At 34.6% G+C, this 21942-nt stretch overlaps 2 protein-coding genes across 2 annotated transcripts; one reads left to right on the top strand and one right to left on the bottom strand.

The window, feature by feature from the left end:
• Positions 1-14658: 14658 nt before the first annotated feature.
• On the bottom strand, positions 14659-16538 carry LOC143558045 (putative receptor-like protein kinase At2g23200). Its single transcript, XM_077046973.1, has 6 exons — positions 16401-16538; positions 15412-15736; positions 15145-15305; positions 14956-15014; positions 14784-14857; positions 14659-14699 (listed from the first exon to the last, which is right to left on the bottom strand). Exons 1-6 carry the CDS (start codon positions 16536-16538, stop codon positions 14659-14661), a joined length of 798 nt encoding a protein of 265 aa, XP_076903088.1.
• A 3346-nt stretch (positions 16539-19884) lies between these two features.
• Positions 19885-20250, top strand: LOC143558046 (putative ripening-related protein 2). Its single transcript, XM_077046974.1, has one exon. It carries the CDS (start codon positions 19885-19887, stop codon positions 20248-20250), a length of 366 nt encoding a protein of 121 aa, XP_076903089.1.
• The last annotated feature ends 1692 nt before the right edge of the window (positions 20251-21942 follow it).

Below are 21942 nucleotides of genomic sequence, written 5' to 3' on the forward strand. Positions count from 1 at the left end.
TACATTGTTTAAAAAAAATGTTTAATTTAGGTAATAATATTTACACAAGTTGCGTTTCTTAAAAAAAAACTTTTACACAAGTTACATTTCTTAAAAAAAAAAGATTGATTTATTTAATAACATTTACACAAGTTATGTTCCTTAAAAATAACATTTAGGGAAGTTACATTTCTAATAAAAAAATCTGATACACATCTAAAGACATAAATAAATACTAAAAGAATTTTAATTCAAATTAAGAAAAAGATTAAAAACTTGTATGAGAAAATTTCTTCCAAAACAAAATTAATAACATTCCCGAAGAAACTTGATTAATTAAATTTTGAATTTCGGAAAGTAAAATTTGAGTTTTATTTTTCATGTTTTTCGAGTTTTGCATTAAATATGATTTTTGCCAACCCCCCCCCCCCCCCCCAAAAAAAAAAAAAACTAACCCCAACCCAGAAGACCTAAGCCCCCCCCCCCCCCCCCCCCAGCCCTAAAAGCTAAACTAAACCAAAAAAATAAACATGAAGGCTAAATCGAGATTTTTTTTTATTTTTTTTGAAACGAGAGATGGTCAAGGGATGTGACGGGGTTCTCCAATTCCCCGCTTTTTTTAGTTCCCTTTTAAACCTAATTATATATATATATATATATATATATATATATATATATATATATATTTCTTATTATTTAAATAAAAGGGTATGTTAATAAAAAATAAAATACTAGGATAGTGTCCCGTGTTACACGCGGGTGAAAAAAATTTCAAACGTCGTGTGTGTGTGTGTGTATATACAGCTATCATAAGAATTCTTTACATTGTTTTCTGTAAAACCACAAGATGTAGGAAAAATATGTATAAATTGTGTGAATGAGAAACTATATAAATATACAAATAATTGAATTGCTAAAGTAATAGTCATACTAAAAAGGTAGCAAAAATTAGTTATAAATAATTAATTGTTGTCAAAATCGGGTTTTAAATAATTTGAAAGGAAATAGTTGGTTAAGATTCTAGAAAACATTAATTAGTGAGGTTATGATTCTAGAAAATATTAATTAGTGAATTATGTGGCAATTTTAGAGATAGAATCCTTGTAAGCTTATGTGGACATCCTATTTGAAGGCTATGTGAATATCTTGTTTTGCTTTAATAATATAGTAAGAAGATTAGCATTAGGATTAAAATTAATTAATTAATTATGTGGAAATTATAAGCATGGAAAGTGGATGACATGGAACATTAGGTGAACACCCTAAAAGAAGGACAAGTGGACAAATTGGTTTTGCTTTAATATATTAGTGAGATTTTGTTTTGTAACTCATACTCATTAATGGTTTAATTAATGTTAAGTTACTAACAAATGATAAGTTATTATTATTATTATTATTATTTCATCTTAAATTTGAACAATTAAAATCCATTTGATCTAAAATCATTTTATTCTAACACATGGCTAATTAAACTTTTTTATTTGATATAAAATGTGAAGTGTTTTTTTTTTTATTTTTTGTTTGATTTTAATCAACTAATGTAGTGTAGGCTTATCTTATGTAATGTAGATAAAGTTACGTAATCTAGTGTATGCACACTTTCAAATTTTGTATAGTCATAACTAATATAGTATATACATATCATATATAGTCTTGGAAAAACTAATGTAATGTAGGCTTACTTTCAAATGTTGTATAGTCATAACTAATGTTGTGTAGATATATCAAATGTAGTGTAGGCAAAACTAGTATAGGGTAGACACACTTTCAAGTGTTATATAGTCATAACTAATGAGATGTAGAAATATCATATGTAGTGTAGGCAAACTGATGTAGCGTAGGCTCACTTTCAAATGTAGTGTAGGCACACTTTCAAGTGTCGTATAGTCATAACTAATGTAGTGTAGATATATATAGTGTTGTGTAGGCAAAACTAATGTAGTGTAGTGTAGGCACACTTTCAAATGTTATGTAGTCATAACTAATGTATTTTGGACATATTTAATGTAGTGTAGGGACACTTTCAAATGTTGTGTTGTCATAACTAATGTCGTGTAGAAATATCTAATGTAGTGTAGGTAAAACTAATGTCGTGTTGTCACTTAAGACAAGTTGGAGTATGTTTTTATGTATCATGTATATGTATTTAACTAGTATTAATCATCTTATGAGCATTAATTATGCTAAGAAAAATAACCTACGAATTCATTAATGCCTGGTTTAATTAGGCCAACACCATAAAGGACATGCATGCCCTTTTTAATTAAAAATATGTCATAAACATGTGTCTTTATTTACAATAATGCCATTTCTATTGTTGACAATTGATTAAACACAATCAATGGTCCAGATTCATTTCTCGCACTTCTCACTATAATATCACTTCTCGCATGATCCATCCCTTATATATATATGGGGGGGTCTTTTGAGAACCATGTTGAGTTTTAAGAACTTAAGGACTCCATTCTAGGCCACACATTTAATTAAATGGATTAGAATATGTGATTGAGATTAAATCTGTCAAAAAAGTCAAAGTAGGAGAGAGAATAAAGATGTAAGTGGTTACACTAACTTTTACGTCCGTTACACATGTGTAAAAAGTCGGCTCAGTGCGTAAAAAATTCTGTAACTTTTTTACATATATGTAACCTACATATATTACGCACGTGTAAAAAAAATTCTAAAAAAAAATTGTTACACTAAGTTCTTTCGAGTTCTTAAAACTCAAAGTGGTTCTCATTTGAAATCTCCCATATATATATATATATATATATATATATATATAATATGGGAGAGGGATATTTTGAGAACCATGTTGAGTTTTAAGAACTTAAGAATTCAATTCTTGACCACACATTTTAATTAAATGGATTGGATTATGTGGTTGAGATTAAATCTGTCAAAAAAGTCAAAGTAGGAGAGAGAATAAAAATGTAAGTTGTTACACTAACTTTTACGTTTGTTACACATGTGTAAAAGTCGACTCGATGCGTAAAAAATTATGTAATTTTTTACATATATGTAACCTACAGGCTACATATATTACGCATGTGTAAAAAAAATTGTTACATTGAGTTCTTTCGAGTTCTTAAAACTCAAAGTGATTTTCATTTGAAATCTCCCTTATATATATATATATATACTATCTTTTGAACCCGTGTATTACACGAGATTTGTCAATGTGTAAATTAATATAATAAATTATTTGAAACAAATAATTTCTTTAAAAATTACTTCTTTGTACAAAACACTTGACATACTATTGATAACTTCGATTTGAGCCTACTCACCGTTCTACCTAAACAAATTTTGACTCGAACCGTTTTGACGAAAACCAAAAGTTTCCCGTTTCAACCTAAACCCATTTTGACCATAACCAAATTCATTTTTTTAAGTTGGCCCGATTTGACCTAGCTCATTTTCACACAAATCCGTTATGAAGAAACCTAGTATGACCCGAACTTGTTTTTGAGCTAAACAAATTTTTTTTTAATTGGCTCATTTTGACTTGAACTCATTTTCACTAAAACCAGTTGTGACCTCTACAATTCATGTCTCGTTGACTCATTCAGTAGAAAATACCCTGGAAGCTCATTGCTTTTATGCTTTATGAACATCCAAAATCCCTTTACCTAACATAATATACAAACCTTATGCCAAAATATCCCATATAAAATCACATAACCTGATTAAACATGAAAAGTCACAATGTTAACATGTTATGGAAAGACTCTAATCTCTATAATTGTTTTGTGGTAACAAACCCATCTCACCATATCCAATGGTTTATACAAAAAAAGTGATACAGTTGATTCAAACATAACACAAATTACCCCTTAAAGACATGCATCAATTACTTAATATCTCAATTTTGTATTTAAAAGCTCAAAACGACAATCACAAGTCAATCATTTACAACCATAGTAAACTCAAATTTCAATGTTTTACTTAAGATTTCATAATTATCCAAAAATATCATATCATCACTTGACAACATTGATACGTGTAATAAAATTGGTTTAATAGTAATGCTATAATGTTTATGATAATGGATGTCCAGGTTTCATCCCTTAACAACATTGATACACGTAACAAAATTTTTAGGTTTATGAATAATAGTGTAACGCCAAACAATGTTGTTTGCAAACTATGGAATATAAACTATAGGCATGCTTTCTTCAAACTAAATAATCGTGTAACCTCAAATAGTGTTCTACAAATTGTAAGATTAAAATATTGTATTTATTCAACGAAATTTGAAGGTCATACACTCATACATAATTAAATATCTATTTAAACATAAGTCACTAATTATTATATGATAATGGTTCATAAATCATTATTTAACAAATTTAATTATTCAATATTTGATTTTAAACTTATTAAAGATATTAAATAGTTTATATGTTTTTTAAAAAATCACGATGAAACTTTCTATATATAATAGTAAAATTAGATATAACGGGTTAATAAAAGTTAGTGTGATTTAAATTACATTAAGTAATTTTTTTTCATATGGGTTACAACTAATGGGTCATACCAATTAAATTCATGATCCATGGATGGCATGGATTAAGGAAAGTGAAGATTAGAAAATAGGAGGAAAATTAAACTTAGGATTGAATATGGTTATGACACATCATCCTTATTATTTTTATTTATTAGTATAGGTAGATATATAAAGAGTACGAATTATAATTTTCATTTTTCGTTTCCAATGTTATTGTTTTATTAATTAAGTACTTATAATTAATAAATTCATATTATATTTCAAAAGTTTGTTTCATAACTTTTAAATTTTTATTACTAACTTTTTAAGCTTTCTTTTGTTACAGTCGTCTAATATATGGGTTTCTAAGCTACTATTTGTATTAATATTATAACTTTTATTATAACATTTTTAGTTAAGCCATTAGACATTAGATAAGATACTGCAAGTTTTAAGTAAACACGTCGATGTTTTAATCAGTTTGAGCCATTAGACAAGATAGCCAGTTTTAAGTAAACACGTCGATGTTTTACCCCTCTACTAGTGATAACTACATTAATTACATTGTACTCTTTAACATCAATGTTTATACGAACGATTAATAACTTCCAATACTTATGAGTTAGGGTGTTACCTTGTGAATCAAAAGATTGGTCCCCATCACTGACTAGTTGTGGTTGAGAGTAATCATCAGCCCGATCTTGAAATCTGTTATTCACTCTTAAGATAATACATAGTATAGTCATAAACATGATATGCAGTCTGACTACTAAAAATGAAAATCAGAAATTAACGATAAGTTTGAGATCCGATATCCAACCTTACAGACCTTGTCTGGTCATTGAGCATCAAGCTAGTCCTTCCTCTTTGGCTGCTTTCAAATACCTCCTGTAAATATGTTTTATGTCAACTCCATTCGCTTTCTTCACATTTGGTTCATTTGTAGAATTAAGAAGTTACAGAAGCAAAATGAAATAAATATTACTTGTTGTTTAAGTGAAAACGTAAGTTCTTTCACAATCTTAGCCATCGTTGGCCGATCTTCATGAACTTTCTCCAAGCATTGATAAGCAATGGCTGAAAATGATATTAAAGAACCTGGATCCATTTGTTCTTTTAGACCAGGAAGAATAATATCATCTAACTTATTATCTTCGTAGCAAAGTTTCCACTCTGGCACTAAAATTTTGATCTTTTTATTATGATAATCAAAGCATAATCTTCCACACAAAATTTCAAACAGAACTACTCCAAAGGAGTACACGTCAGACTCTTGACAGGAAACCCAACTCCAAATACAACGGATCACAATACCCAGGTGTGCCAACACCAATGGAGATAAGATGTGTGTGCGCTTGGTTAGCTAGGCCAACTTTTGCCAGTCCGAAATCAGAAACATTTGCAGTCCATTTCTCATCCAAAAGAATGTTTCCGCTTTTGACGTCTCGATGAAGAACCCTTTGTCGTCTCCCCTTTGGATCATGCAAGAAACGTAAACCACGTGCTGCACCGACACAAATCTTCAACCGTTGCATCCAACTGAGAGTACTAGAATTGGCCAGATATCGATCAAGGCTCCCTCGAGAAGCATACTCATATACGAGTATCATCTCGTTACCCTCATCGCAAAAGTGCATGAGGGAGATCAGATTTTCATGTGTGTATTTGGAAAGCGTCATAATCTCCTTCCAAAACTCAACGTTCCCTTGCCCATACTTGCGATCTAATTTCTTAAAAGCTACCGTGATTTGTCCCTTCAGGAGAGAGAGTTCTCCTTTATACATACTCCCGAATCCACCACTCCCGATAACATTGGAGGGATCAAAGTTGTTGGTGGCAGATACTACGGGGGTGTTTGTTTTTTCTTCAAACATCTTCAAGGGAGCTAATGTCTGCAGGCGCGCAGACATTACCCTTGAAGACTGTTTGTTTTTTTTCTTAAAACAGATCTGAAGTTATCTTCTTTCATCTTAAAAGAAAAGCAAGGAAATCTTGCTTAAAACATCTTCACAAAAAAACCCTACTCTTCTCCCTTTGCAGCCACCCTCTCATCCACTGCTCCTACCACCGTCCGCCAACACCACCACCCACCGTACGCCGCCACCACCACCCCCGTACCCCGCCGCCACCGTCCACCACCATCCACCGCCACCACCACCGTCCACCACCCACCATCCATCACCACCACCGTCCACCACCCACCATCCATCACCACCACCGTCCGCCACCACCACCACCATCCATCACCGCCACCACCACCACCACCATCCATCACCCACCACCACCACCATCCATCACCGCCACCACCACCACCATCCATCACCGCCACCACCACCGTCCACCACCCACCATCCATCACCACCACCGTCCACCACCCACCATCCATCACCACCACCGTCCGCCACCACCACCACCATCCATCACCACCACCGTCCACCACCCACCATCCATCACCACCACCACCATCCATCACCGCCACCACCACCATCCATCACCCACCACCACCACCATCCATCACCACCACCGTCCACCACCAACCAAAACCATCCATCACCACCACCCATTGTCCACCACCACCATCCACCGCCACTACCCACCGTCCGCCGCCACTACCACCATCCACCACCACCACCTTCCACCACCCACCAAAACCAAATCGGCATGGCAAGCAAAGACTAAAAACTAGATGTAACTTGAATAAATGACTTCTATCTTGTGAGATAAGTTTGACAGTTATGCAGACAGTATCAGCTTATAAAAACAAACAGTCTTATATTTTCAGCTTGCAGATCTTCAGACCACATCTTCAGTTGCAGACATGAAAACAGATGAAATCAGCTTGCAGACAGTTTATGTCTGCAAAAACAAACAGCACCTACGTCTTCTAGTGGAATTCTAAGGTGATCAAAATCTTTTAAGTGAGACATCTTATGAATAAAAGAAATTATCTTGTCGGCGCCACACGCCCTGCTTGCGGTGCGCGCATATAATGTATATATGTGTGAACCCTCGGGTGGGCAAAAGTAAAATTGCACTAATTTTGACGTTATAAAAGTGGCGGAAGGTTAATCAGGCATCATGTGGTGGCGTTGATAGCCGAAAGACAAGGGCACATGCACCGATCAGCCGGTATCCCGATGATTGAGTGCTATGTGCCTTATGTCCAAGGCTTGATGCAAAACTACTATCGAGCCGGGGGTCTCACCGGAAGCAGCCTCTCTATCCCTATGGGATAGAGGTAAGGCTGTCTACATCTTACCCTCCTCAGACCCTACCATAGCATTGCTATTGGTGGGATATACTGAGTACGATGATGATGATGATGATCTTGTCGGCGCCACAAGATTATTTTTTGACTATTTTATTGTTTTATTTTTTGCAAGTAGTTTTTTTTTGTTTTTAAGTTATGCCTATACCCAACGAATGTAACAGATACTAACTATATTTGGCTCTACTTGCCGTCTAACACTCGGTATTTTACCAACGTTCATGTTTCAAAGCTCAAGTTTTACCAACGCCATGGCTTCACCGACAAAACCCTGATTAACACTCAGGTTTTATCAACGTTCAGGTTTTACCAATCAAATAAACACCGTCTTATATATTTTAATTTCTTTTATATGCATATGCTAATAGTCATTTTATTTGTTAATTTCACGAACGTATCTTTTGTTTTTAGTTATGGTGCCGTAAAACGTAACGGATACCGTCATAATGTAATTCGAGTCATCATCGCAGCGTTCAAGTTTTTCCAACTGAAAAAAAACGTTGTTTTAGATTAACTAAATTTTTATACAATAAGTTGTATGAGTGCAGCTACATTTTTTTGTTTTTTTTTAAATATATTAACTTGAAGAATCTGTGTTTAGTTGGTGCCGCAAGACCCTAATTGGGCAAAGTGCACCATTTTAATGCTCCAAAATTTTGTTTTTAATTTTTTTATTGGTTAAATGTTTTTTTTCTAGATTCGTAACAAGTATTATGTTTTTTGTTTTACTGAAATCGTGTTGACTTACCGCCACAATGTCCGTGCCTAACAATGCTCGGGTTTTACCGACTCACCGCGCAACGTCCCGTACAGAAAACGCTCAGGTTTTACCAACTCCCGGGTTTTGCAAAACTTTATTTTTAGTTACGATACCGTAACAAATGTAAACGAAATCTATGAAATTCACGTTGACCCACCTCCGAAAAGCTTAGCTTTTTACCAGTGCCCCGGTTTTAACAACTAACCACCACAAACGCCCGAATACCAATCGACTCGACGTTTCGATGATCAGGTTTTACCAACAACGCTTGGGTTTACTGACCAAATAAACATTGTCTTAAATATGGTAACAAAAAAATTGTAATATGTTATACGAGTGTCCTAGAGTCACTGCCTCAGCGTCTGGGGCCGATCGCGATGCCACCCCACTGCACGTTGACCCTCAGCCGGAAAGCCCGGATTTTACCAGCGCTCCAGTTTTACCGACTCACCACCGGAACACCCGAATACGAGTCGACTCGCCGTTGCAATGATCGGGTGTCACCAACGCCCAGGTCTATCGACCGAATAAACATTGTTTTAAATATGTTAACAAAAGAAAATTATAATATGTTATATGAGTGTCGTAGAGCCGCTGCCTCAGCTTCTAGGACAGACCGAAGTCACCCCATTGGCTTACCTCAATTTTTATTTTTATTTTCTGTTTTCATTTTAATTAAGTTCCAGTACCATAACGAACGTAGCTAACATGGACTAAATTCGCGGTGACTCGCTGCCGTCGTCCGGGACCAACCGACTCCACCCCATTTGCCAACCTCAATTTTTATTTTTATTTTTATTTTTTTGTTTCCATTTTGTTTTACTTCCAGTAACGTAATGGATGTAGCTACCTATTGACTGAATTCGCGTTGATTCGCCACTGCAACGCCGAGTTTTACTAACCGATTTTACCGCACAACGCGCGGCTAAATTACTAGTATATAGTAATTAGCTTTATTATTTTATTATTATTATTTTTTTTTTGCTTTTTCAAAATATATGTATGTTTTTTTTTATTTCTTTGTTTCTTTGTTTTAAAATTATGCTTATGCCATGTCCCCAATGAATGTCAAAGATACTAATTATATTTGTGTCTGCTTGTCATCTAGCGCTCGGGTTTTACCAACGTCCATGTGTTAAAGCTCGAGTTTTATCAATGCCCGGGCTTTACCGAAAACACTCAGATTAACACTCGGGTTTTACGAACGTCTTACTGACCGAATAAACACTTCTTTATATATTTTAATTTCTTCAATATGCTAATAGTCATTTTATATGTTAGCTTGACAAACTTCTCTTTTGTTTTTAGCTATGGTACCGTAAAATGTAACCAATACCGACTGAATACAAGTCGAGTCACCGTCGCAACGCTCAGTTTTTATCAACTTGCGCTGGGCTTCACCGACGACATTAAGATTAACACTCAGGTTTTACCAACGTCTTATCGACCGAATAAACACTGCTTTATATATTTTAATTTCTTCTATATGCTAAAAGCCATTTTATATGTTAGCTTGACAAACTTCTCTTTTGTTTTTAGTTACCGTAAAACGTAACCGATACCAACTGAATACAAGTCGAGTCACTGTCGCGGTCCATTTTTTTATTTATTTTTTTTATTGGTATGTTATTTTTTTTTTGTTTTTTTTCTAGATTCGTAACGAACGTTTTTTTTACTCACCGCCACAACGTCTGGGACTGACAATAATCGTGTTTTACCGACTCACCACGTAACGTCCGGTACCGACAACGCTCGGGTTTTACCGAACTTAATTTTAGTTCTGGTACCGTACCAAATGTAAACCAAATCGAAAAAATTCACGTCGACCCTTCGCCGGAAAGCTCGGATTTTACTAGTGCCCCAGTTTTACCGATTCACCACCAGAACGCCCAATACGAGTCGACTTGTCGTTACAACGATCGGGTTTTACCAACGCCTGAGTTTATAGACCGAATAAACGTTGTTATAAATATGTTAACAAAAAGAATATAATATGTTATGTGAGTGTCGTAGAATAACTGCCTCAGCGCTTGGAACCGACCGAAGACCCCATTGGCTCACCTCATTTTTTTTTCATTTTGTTTTAGTTCAAGTACCATAACGAACGTACTTGATACTAACTAAATTTGCGTTGACTCGCTGCCGTTGTCCAGGGCTAACCGACATCACCCCATTGACCTATCTTAATTTTTTTTAATAATTTTGTTTTCGTTTTGTTTTACTTCAAATACCGTAACGAATGTAGCTACTATTGACTGAATTTGCATTGATTCGCCACTACTAAACGCGGGGTTTACCGATTTTACCACGCAAAGCGCAAGTAAATTACTAGTTAAGGTAACAAACAAGAAAACACAAAGATGGAAGCCAATTTAAAAAGTCAATAATAGCATACATGAGCTATTAATAATGTGTTGGAAAGTAAAATCAAAGTCGTCAATATTAAACAATTATCTACCACAGCCACGGGACCTACGCGTTGAATTCACAGAGCCTTGGTGGGCCATGGGCAAGCCAATTCAAACTATAAATTTTTTTCTACCAGACTTTGCACACTATTTAATTTTCTAATACAACATATTAAAAGACCAGGGTATGGTCATAGTGATCGTATATTTGAATAATAATCACAAGAAGGAAAATGAACAACAAAGATGACTCCATGGTTAAGGTTAATGTTATATTATTGTCAAGTGAGTTTTAAATATTATTAGTTTCCATGGACTCATGTGATTAACTTGGCCCATAGTTGAAAAGTTGTTCGTGTTTTTAGTTGGCTTCACATACGTACGTTTTCGTTTATATATAAATGTTTTACAAAACTAATTGATATTAGAGATTGTTTGTTAGTATCTTAATGATTCCATTAAATACTATCTTTGAATCAATCATAGATGAAGTGTGTTTGGTTTACTAAAAATACAACTCTTAATGGTTCATGAAGCTTTTTAATGAGTAGGTTTCAGAAATATGCTAATTGATTTAGAGATAATCTCGTCACTCCGGCATATGAACCCCCCCACTGTATTGCGCCAACCACCCGTCGTTGCCTCCCTGACCACACCAGAGCGTATATGGTACCAGATTCGAAACAGTCCCATACACGTAATCCGCGATAGACACAAAATCATCTCTGGATGCGTAACCGTCGCCGAACGCATAAACATCACCGTGACCGTATACATATATCGTCGTACCCGTAGCTCTTTTCGGACATCTATCTCATCGTTGGGAAACGGTATATATAACTTGTATTTGTTTTATTAAATTTCCTTTTGACCTATAACTATTTTAGTTAACTAGAGGAAAAACATCGGCTTTTTGAATAAAATGAACAAACATATAGTCCTATGTATATTCATTTCGTTAGAATAATATATATATTGAGTCAAATAACTAGCGACATAACTTGTTTCGTGTAAAATAACTTACGGAATATAATATTGTATTGTGTCAAATAATTTCCATCAAGCGAACCCGTGATAGTCTCGGTACTATTCAAATAATTATCGCATCTCTATACTGTACCTAATAAAGCTCGTAATGATCCATTAAGGCGTAATATGATCACCGTCATGCAGCTAGGTTGATCATTGACGCTTAGCTAGCTAGACAATTATAGATTATTCCGTGATGAATTTTCAGAAACTTTACATTCATAATTCTATGCCTAAGTTTTAGTCTTTTTTGTTAATTTGCCTTCTTAATTAAACAACCTGGTGAAAAGGTCAAGAACTTTTGTCATTTCTTCCAAAATTTTCAGGTTTTGATGGTAATATATTCAGATTGTTAATTTTTGTGCAATTGTGCATTCAGCTTTGCTATTTTATTTAGACACACAGGGACATGAAACACGGGTTTTCAATACCATAACTTTAAAAAAAAGTTACGAAATGATTGATTTGTAAACTCATGTTCGTTTTCACTTTGAAGTTTGAAAAGCTTGAACTTTGGTTTTGAATTGATTAATAACATATATTAGAAAAGACCTCACGTAATGGAAAACACCCAAAAAAAAAAAGATATAGAAAAATAATCCAAAATAAGACATAGTAGTCAAAAGACTCAAAACCACTCAAAATCTAATAATATGAGATATCCATACATGAAGAATGAATAAGTTCAAATACAGACTAGTTTTGGTAGTAGAAGAATTAAACGGAAAGCGACAAATGCCAAGTTGAAAAGCATAACAAACTAGTAATTAATAATTATTTGACAAAGAAATAAGTTTACAATTAAGACACTAAAAACAGTAAAATAGATGCTCCATGATGACCCAAATGATGGTTCCATGTGTGATATGATACAGCTGCAAGCGTGATATCCGAAGCATAAGACGTGGATGGTAAGACCGTTATGGGAAAACCAAATGGGGCGAAATTAGCAAACACAGAAATATCAGTGGTAAAACGACTGACAAATGGATCATATCACTGTTTTCTGACTGGCCGGGACCACCCATTAAAACTGGTAGCTGACATGATGTTAGTTCCTGGAATGATTGACGGCTGGCCAATGAACTGTGGAGACGGTAGGACGTGAGGTCGAAGGCACTACGCTGTCGTCTAGCGACAGACCACCGTAACGGTCAAAGTGTTGGTAGCGATTCCCTCCTTTGTCATCTGAAACAATGTTAGAACCGTCAAAAGAACCGTTAGCAGCGTTGCCTACCCCTTTGTTATTTAGAAAAGAGTGGCTAGATTGTCCGTATGAGTTTTGAAGTGCTTTTGTTTCGTGATTTACATTTATCGCTATCGAATCGTAACAATTAATTTGTAATCATAGAATAATTTTTGAAGGACACTGCTGCAAACCTAATGCATTAATTGGACCAACTGAAGTTTACGAATTAGAATAATCGATCAACTGAAGTTAGTAAACATTACGAAAGTTCAATTTTAATTCAAATTACTTTAATAAAAAAATTAGGGCAGGTGACACATTGAAGTAATATTAACTCATGCATACGAAATTACGCCATTGAAAGTGTATGAATTATAATTTTCTTTTTTGAAATTCATATCATATTCCAAAATAGCTTCCGGTGCCAATGAGCCAAATGTATCAAAAGCCAGAGGGACAAAAACATGTTGGTTCTCTTCGCAGGCTTTAGCATATTTCTCCACCTTCTTCGTTTCAGCCCTTTTCATTGCTTGCCCAGCTACAAACCCATTATCCCTCAAACCAGCTAAGGGAGATACCCCTGTGAGGTCAACACAAGCGTGTTTTCCCCCGGCCCAACCAAAGACGAGCAAATCTGCCGGTCGTAGAGTGGATCTCCCTTCCGTGAGGTCTGTAAGGAAGTTTACGGGGGCTTCCTTTTTAGCTGATATCCCAGCTCGCCTTAAGATGTCCCAAAGAACGTCCCGCACCCAATCATGTCGGTATCTGAACCCAGGCATCTCCTTGCAATGAACCGCATGCTCTCCGAATTTATCCAGGCAGGCCTTACGGCAGATAGGACATGTTTCGTCTTCTGGGTACATTGGGACCATCAAACGGTACTTAAGAATGACCCTATACTCGACCGCAGACATGCTTTGGCCCAAGCCATCAATCGGGATAACGATCAGAAAATCTTGGGCATGAGGACCTTGTAAGCATTCAAAAACCGCCTTCTGTCGGGGGGACAATCCAAAAACTTCTCCCAGGCTCTGAGCGATTTTTCCAAAAAGGGCATTCGCCAAAGTTTTTTGAGGCTTTGGTGGGGCGGTGTCCATATTAGAGAAACCGCCAATGTCAAAGTCTGGGAGAGCGCCATTTAGGCTATCCGTTTTCTAACCAGGGTCCAACAGGTTGTGCATAGCAATGTGTCGACTCCAAAGGGGCAGGGGTATGTCTTTAGCAGGTTAGGGTTTGCAATTCAGAAAGGGGTGGCGGCGCAGCTTGTTGCCCGCCTACCTGCTATATTGATGTAATATCTATGTTTCTACATATTGGAACCCAATTTTTGACACATCTAAATAAAGAAAATTGATATGTTTATTCCAAAATGTCATTTCATAATTTTTAATTTTTATAATTTTTTAATCTTTTTTTTATTATACTCGTGTAATATACGGTTTCTAAGCTAGTATTTGCAATAATAATCCAACTTTTATTATACCTTTTTAGTTAAGACTTTTAATTTTAATCAGATTAGACAAGATACTGCCAATTTCAAGTAAACTCGTCGATGTTTTTCTCTCTACTCATGATAACTACATCAAATTACCTTGTACTCTTTAACATCAATTTTTATACGAAGATTAATAACTTCCAATACGTAAGAGTTAGGGTGTTACCTTGTGAATCAAAAGATTGATCCCCATCACTGACAGGTTGTGGTTGAGCATAATCATCAGCCCGGTCTTGAAATCTGTTATTCACTCTTAAGATAATGTATAGTATAGTCATAAACATGATATGCAGTTTGACTACTAAAAATGAAAATCAGAAATATCCAACCTTACAGACCTTGTCTGGTCATTGAGCATCAAGCTAGTCCTTCCTCTTTGGCTGCTTTCAAATACCTCCTGTAAATATGTTTTATGTCAACTCCATTCGCTTTCTTCACATTTGGTTCATTTGTAGTATTAAGAAGTTACAGAAGCAAAATGAAATAAATATTAGTTGTTGTTTAAGTGAAAACGTAAGTTCTTTCACAATCTTAGCCATCGTTGGCCGATCTTCATGAACTTTCTCCAAGCATTGATAAGCAATGGCTGAAAATGATATTAAAGAACCTGGATCCATTTGTTCTTTTAGACCAGGAAGAATAATATCATCTAACTTATTATCTTCGTAGCAAAGTTTCCACTCTGGCACTAAAATTTTGATCTTTTTATTATGATAATCAAAGCATAATCTTCCACACAAAATTTCAAACAGAACTACTCCAAAGGAGTACACGTCAGACTCTTGACAGGAAACCCAACTCCAAATACAACGGATCACAATACCCAGGTGTGCCAACACCAATGGAGATAAGATATGTGTGCGCTTGGTTAGCTAGGCCAACTTTTGCCAGTCCGAAATCAGAAACATTTGCAGTCCGTTTCTCATCCAAAAGAATGTTTCCGCTTTTGACGTCTCGATGAAGAACCCTTTGTCGTCTCCCCTTTGGATCATGCAAGAAACGTAAACCACGTGCTGCACCGACACAAATCTTCAACCGTTGCATCCAACTGAGAGTACTAGAATTGGCCAGATATCGATCAAGGCTCCCTCGAGAAGCATACTCATATACGAGTATCGTCTGTTGTATATATATTGTGTAATATATAACCCAAAATCAATCAACTAAACAAACAAACCTGGTAATCTTGTATGCCATCATAGATGAAGAAATTGCAACATGGATTATTCTCTGAATCGTGTAATCACTATCAGATAAACCTATTTGTGGGTTACACACAATGATTTATCGGATAAAACAAAGAATTCTCTTGATGGAATTGGATTTTGATTGTTCTTTGATGAAGATCCAAAGAGAACCAAGTAACCGTCGTTCGTCTTCTGTATGTGTGTCGATGAAGTTATGATTATTCTTTTAACCAGGGAATGCAAAATATGGTTTAATATAATCATTTTCGTTATAAGCCCAAATAAATAATTAAAAGCCCAATTGACATTACATTTAAGCCCAGATATAAAACCAAATAACAAAGCCCAAATAACATTATTGTTAAACAAGCCCGCACTCCTGCGTCACCTAACTCGTTTAATCTCATAATGTTATTTCCTCTATCGACAAGTTAATCCAGTAACACTAAAATATGCAACATCATCTCATTACCCTCATCGCAAACGTGCATGAGGGAGATCAAATTTTCATGTTTCTATTCAGAAAGCGTCATAATCTCCTTCCAAAATTCAACGTTCCCTTGCCCATTCTTGAGATCTAATTTCTTAAAAGCTACCGTGATTTGTCCTTTTGGGAGAGAGAGTTCTCCTTTATACACACTCCCGATAACGTTGGAAGGATCAAAGTTGCTGGTGACAGATACTACACCTTCTAGTGGAATTCTAAGGTGATCAAAATCTTTTAAGTGAGACATCGTATGAATAAAAGAAATTAAGGTAACAAACGAGAAAATACAAAGATGGAAGCTAACTTTAAGTCAATAATAGCATACATGAGCTATTAATAATGTGTTGGAAAGTAAAATCAAAGTCGTCAATAAACAATAATTTACCATAGCCACGGGACCTACGCGTTGATTCACAGAGCCTTGGTGGGCCATGAGCAAACCAATTCAAACTAGAAAAATTTTCCTACTAAACTCTTCACACTATTTAATTTTCTAATACAACATATTAAAAGACCAGGGTATGGTCATAGTGATCGTATATTTGAATAATAATCAGAAGGAAAATAAATAACAAAGATGACTCAATGGTTAAAGGTTAATGTTATATTATTGTCAAGTTTTAAATATTATTGGTTTCCATGGACTCATCATTAACTTGTCCCATAGTTGAAAAGTTCGTGTATTTTTTAGTTGGGTTCATATACGTACATTTTTGTTTATATATAAGACTATGTTTGGTATGACGTAATAGAATGAATGAGGGAATTGAATGGACGTGAGAATGAAATAGATCAAGGAATGAAATAGACTATTACCATTTCATTGTCATGATTGGTTACCATATAAAAATGAAATTATCATCCCTTTATTATTATTATTATTATTATTATTATTGTTATTATTATTATTACCAGTATTAATAGTAATAAATAATATTAATAATATGAATATTCGTATTAACACATTTTTAAAACCTGCGCGCTTCAACGAGACCACTAAAGTGAATAAAAATAATCATAAAAATGTTAAATCACGCATTCATGTAATGAAGCATTGACTTGTCAAATAATTTTAATAATATTGATAATGCATTAATATCTCTAATATAATAATTGTTATATTATAATATAAAATATAATGATAATATAATAAAATTAATAGCAATAATATAATAATATGATAACGTAATAATAATTATAATAATATAATAATAATCATAATACTTTATTATTACTATTATTATTGTTGTTGTTGTTGTTGTTGATTTCATTCCTTGAAGGAATGAAAAAAAAACATACTCCTTAATGAATGAAAATCATATATTTAGAAGGAATTTCATTCACTATGGAATCGTTCATTCCATTACCAATGACAACAAAACATGGTTTTTTCCATTCCTTTGGAATGACCCATTCAATTCTGTCCCTCATTCTCTTCTACCAAACGCTACCTAAATGTTTTACAAAACTAACTATATTAGAGCATTCGTAGCTCATTCCCTTAAAATATGTGAGGGGAATTTGTAAATTATATGGTATGGTTATGAGTGGTTGTGAGTAGAGGAGAGAGAAAATGTTATAGGAGAAAATTAAATTTGAGGTTTCATTGTTTATACTGTATAATTTTTTAATATTTTTTAAAAGTGGATGTGAGTGAAGGAAAGAGAAAAGATAATGATAAAGGTATAAAAAGTATTATTTAATTAAACATGAGAGAAAAAAAAACAGTGATTTTTAGTGTAATTATATGATATATATATATATATATATATATATATATATATATATATATATATATATATATAGAGTAGGGAATGGGTTGGGAATGCTCTTAGGGGTTGTTTGGTAGTATCTTAATGGTTTCATTAAAAGACTATCTCTGAATCAATCATAGATGAAGTGTGTTCAGTTTACTAAAAATACAACTCTTAATGGTTTATGGAGCCTTTTAATGAGTAGGTTTCAGAAGATAATCTCGTCACTCCGGCGTATGAACCCCCACTGTAATTGCGCCAACCACCCGTCGTTGCCTCCCCGACCACACCAGAGCGTATATGGTACCAAATTCGAAACTGTCCCATACACGTAATCCGCGATAGACACAAAATCATCTCTGGATGCGTAACCGTCGCCGAACGCATAAACATCACCGTGACCGTATACATATATCGTCGTACCCGTAGCTCTTTTCGGACATCTATCTCATCGTTGGGAAACGGTATATATAACTTGTATTTGTTTTATTAAATTTCCTTTTGACCTATAACTATTTTAGTTAACTAGAGGAAAAACATCGGCTTTTTGAATAAAATGAACAAACATATAGTCCTATGTATATTCATTTCGTTAGAATAATATATATATATTGAGTCAAATAACTAGCGACATAACTTGTTTCGTGTAAAATAACTTACGGAATATAATATTGTATTGTGTCAAATAATTTCCATCAAGCGAACCCGTGATAGTCTCGGTACTATTCAAATAATTATCGCATCTCTATACTGTACCTAATAAAGCTCGTAATGATCCATTAAGGCGTAATATGATCACCGTCATGCAGCTAGGTTGATCATTGACGCTTAGCTAGCTAGACAATTATAGATTATTCCGTGATGAATTTTCAGAAACTTTACATTCATAATTCTATGCCTAAGTTTTAGTCTTTTTTGTTAATTTGCCTTCTTAATTAAACAACCTGGTGAAAAGGTCAAGAACTTTTGTCATTTCTTCCAAAATTTTCAGGTTTTGATGGTAATGCAAATCTTTTTTACTATATATTTTTCCCCATTCGCCTCATATACAATATCTTCGGATTTTTGCCTCAACAAACTGTCAACATAGCAAGCTTTGTAGTTTTCTTGTATAGGCATTCGGCTTTTGCCTTGTATGTATTTCTTGTACAAAATCAACAATGCTTGAGACAGGAACACTTATCCCTCACTATATATTAAACTCCCCCTAACTCAATCCACACCCATCATTTAAATTTTAAAAAATATATAGCATAAGACAAAATGAAGACATCCAAAGTTGTCTTTCTTCTGATTATGATCTGTTAAAAAGATTAAACAATTCTCTTGCAATTCAATATTAATAAGCTTAGTTTAGATTTTCTATCATTATTAATAAATAGATTTTTAAATAAACTAAAAGCTTCTGTTTAATTGTTTTGAGTATAATGGTGGGCTTTCAAAGTTTTGGGCTGCTGACTTAATGAAGTGGGCTAGGCTGGATATGGGCTTTGAAGAGTTGAAGCTGGACTAAAGCTAAAGCCCGTTTTATAAACAATACGAAGAAAGAAGAGGGCAGAATTATTATTCACGTTATTTTCTCTGTTACATCTTCTGATTTCATCTTGGTCTACGATCTAGGGTTTGGTGTTAGTTAAGTCACTTCATTCTTCTGTTCTTGGGTGATTTGTTATCAGTATTTTCTTTGTTGGGTGAGTTGTCAAATTCTGTCTTCTAGATCGTTTAGTTCTCTTGTATTCTTCAGTTTGTGTTTAACTGAAGATTTTGGTTGTAAACTGGTAGAAGTTTTGTTTAATAAAGAAGATATTGTGTTTGTAACATGATCACTTTACTCGCCTCATGTATCGAGGCTTGAGAGGCAAAAACACACACAAACGCCCGCTATTTGCATCCGGGAATGCAAATGCTGCTATGACATTGAACAGCTTTGAGAAGGGTCCGTCCGAATGTGATGGAAAGTACCACTCGAATAACAACCTTCTTGTGGCATTATCTAGTAGCTGGTACAATCATGGGCAAAGGTGTTTTGACTATATTAATATTTATTACAAAGATGCAAGTGCACAGGCTATGGTCGTGGACAAGTGTAGTGGGTGTGGTGATCATATTGTGGATGCATCTCGTGCGGTTTGGGAGGCGCTAGGGGTGCCTAAAAGTGATTGGGGTGAAGTGAAATTACTTAGTCAGATGCTGTTAGCATTTTAATCCAGTAAAAAGAACAGGCCCATTTAAGTATTTTAGTTAGTTTATAGGTTAGAAATAATTTGTACTTATATTTGTATTATTGTTGGGCCATAAGACAATTAGCAAATAAGGCCCATGTATGTAATCTGGTTATGATTGAAATTAGGGTGAACGGTGTTTGACGGTTATTCACAACCGCTGTAACAAACGCGACATTTCACACCCTATATATATATTCGATCATACCTTTCAATCAATAGAAATTCGTTTCTTGAAATCTCTCTCTAAATTCTAACTTATATGCATAAGTATTGTGTGTATTTTGATCATACGATGAAGCCTCAATCCATGTTTAAACAAAAGAAGCAGATCCGGGAATTTCCACTGTGCAAAAGATGCATGATGCAATTCAATAGTCTATGGCCATAAGTTAATTGAGGGCATATTTGCGTTGTTTGAAGAGTATTCATTTTGTATGTATTTCCTAGTGTAATCTAGCTAATAATATGCAGAAATGTTTAATAATGCTGATAGCCAGCACCTTTTGTTTTCATTACTGAAAGGAAATGAATCGACGAGTCGACTACTTGTTAAGTTAAAACTAAATATTTTCAGTGCCTGATTTTCCTTCAACTTGATCCCGTATCAGTATCGCTATTTTTCGGTATTTTACTATTTGGTACCGTTTAGAATATGTAGTGTTGGAAGTTTTCTATATTGATTCATTATATTTGACTAACAGTACTGTTGAGCTCCTCGAATATTTACAAGACTGTTGCTCTTATAAACTTATCATGAAGTCCATAATATCCATGATATATGTGATGATTTGGACAATTAACTAGTAATGAATTCAATTTCAATAATGACATTAAACTAAGTAACTACCTTAAGATAACCAAAACATATCTATTGTCACTTTTATCATTTTAAATTTGGTCATCATCAGGATATTAGTTTGTATCACATAATGTTAGGCCCTATTTTATATATTTAAAGTCTTTTGTATTGTTTACGTATATACGTTATCGTCTTTTTATTTTCTCTTGTAATTGGGCCTAAGGTCATATGTAAACAAAACCTATTTTGGCACAAGAAAATAATATTAGTGCATGAGGCTTGCACTATAAATAGAGCAAGACACTCATGCACATATAACCTTTTGCAAACATTTTTATACTTATCTCCTCAACCAATACAACTTTCTCTCCTCTATACCTTCTTAACCGAAAATAATAACTTCAAACAAGATCCGAGATCTCGGTTCATCTAGTGTGATTTCCGCTAGCACTAGAGAGATTGATCCAAGAATAATTGTTGTTAGATCCTGTTTCGGGATCTACAATTGGTATCAGAGCATTCGGCTCTACTAGTTGAGGTTCTTGAATCACAACCTTGGATTTTGGTCTTGTTTGTGAGCTTCAAAGTGTGTTCTTGAAGAATCAAGGTGTTTACGGGTTCGTGTTAAAAAACAAAAGTGTGCTTATGGGTCTTTGTCAAAGTATTGTGTGTATTTACGGGTGTTTGTATGTAATTTGTGGGACTAACGGGTTGTAAAGTGGGTTCATCTAGTGTGATTTCAAACAAGATCCGAGATCTCGGTTCATCTAGTGTGATTTCCGCTAGCACTAGAGAGATTGATCCAAGAATAATTGTTGTTAGATCCGGTTTTTGGACCTACAATTGGTATAAGAGCATTCGGCTCTACTAGTT

This window comes from Bidens hawaiensis, unplaced genomic scaffold (genome assembly GCF_021521415.1).
Source record: "Bidens hawaiensis isolate Kalapana, Puna unplaced genomic scaffold, B.hawaiensis_p1.1 tig00019316_1, whole genome shotgun sequence".
NCBI lineage: Eukaryota > Viridiplantae > Streptophyta > Magnoliopsida > Asterales > Asteraceae > Bidens > Bidens hawaiensis.

Excerpts from the sequence above, each read along its gene's own strand:
- LOC143558045 (XM_077046973.1), bottom strand. The coding sequence starts at position 16,538 with ATGTCTCACTTAAAAGATTTTGATCACCTTAGAATTCCACTAGAAGGT. Across the intron at positions 15,015-15,144 it reads GGCCAACGATGGCTAAGATT|GAGGTATTTGAAAGCAGCCA; the intron begins GTGAAAGAACTT and ends ACATATTTACAG. Across the intron at positions 14,858-14,955 it reads ATGCTCAATGACCAGACAAG|ATTTCAAGACCGGGCTGATG; the intron begins GTCTGTAAGGTT and ends AGTGAATAACAG.
- LOC143558046 (XM_077046974.1), top strand. The coding sequence starts at position 19,885 with ATGTATCGAGGCTTGAGAGGCAAAAACACACACAAACGCCCGCTATTT.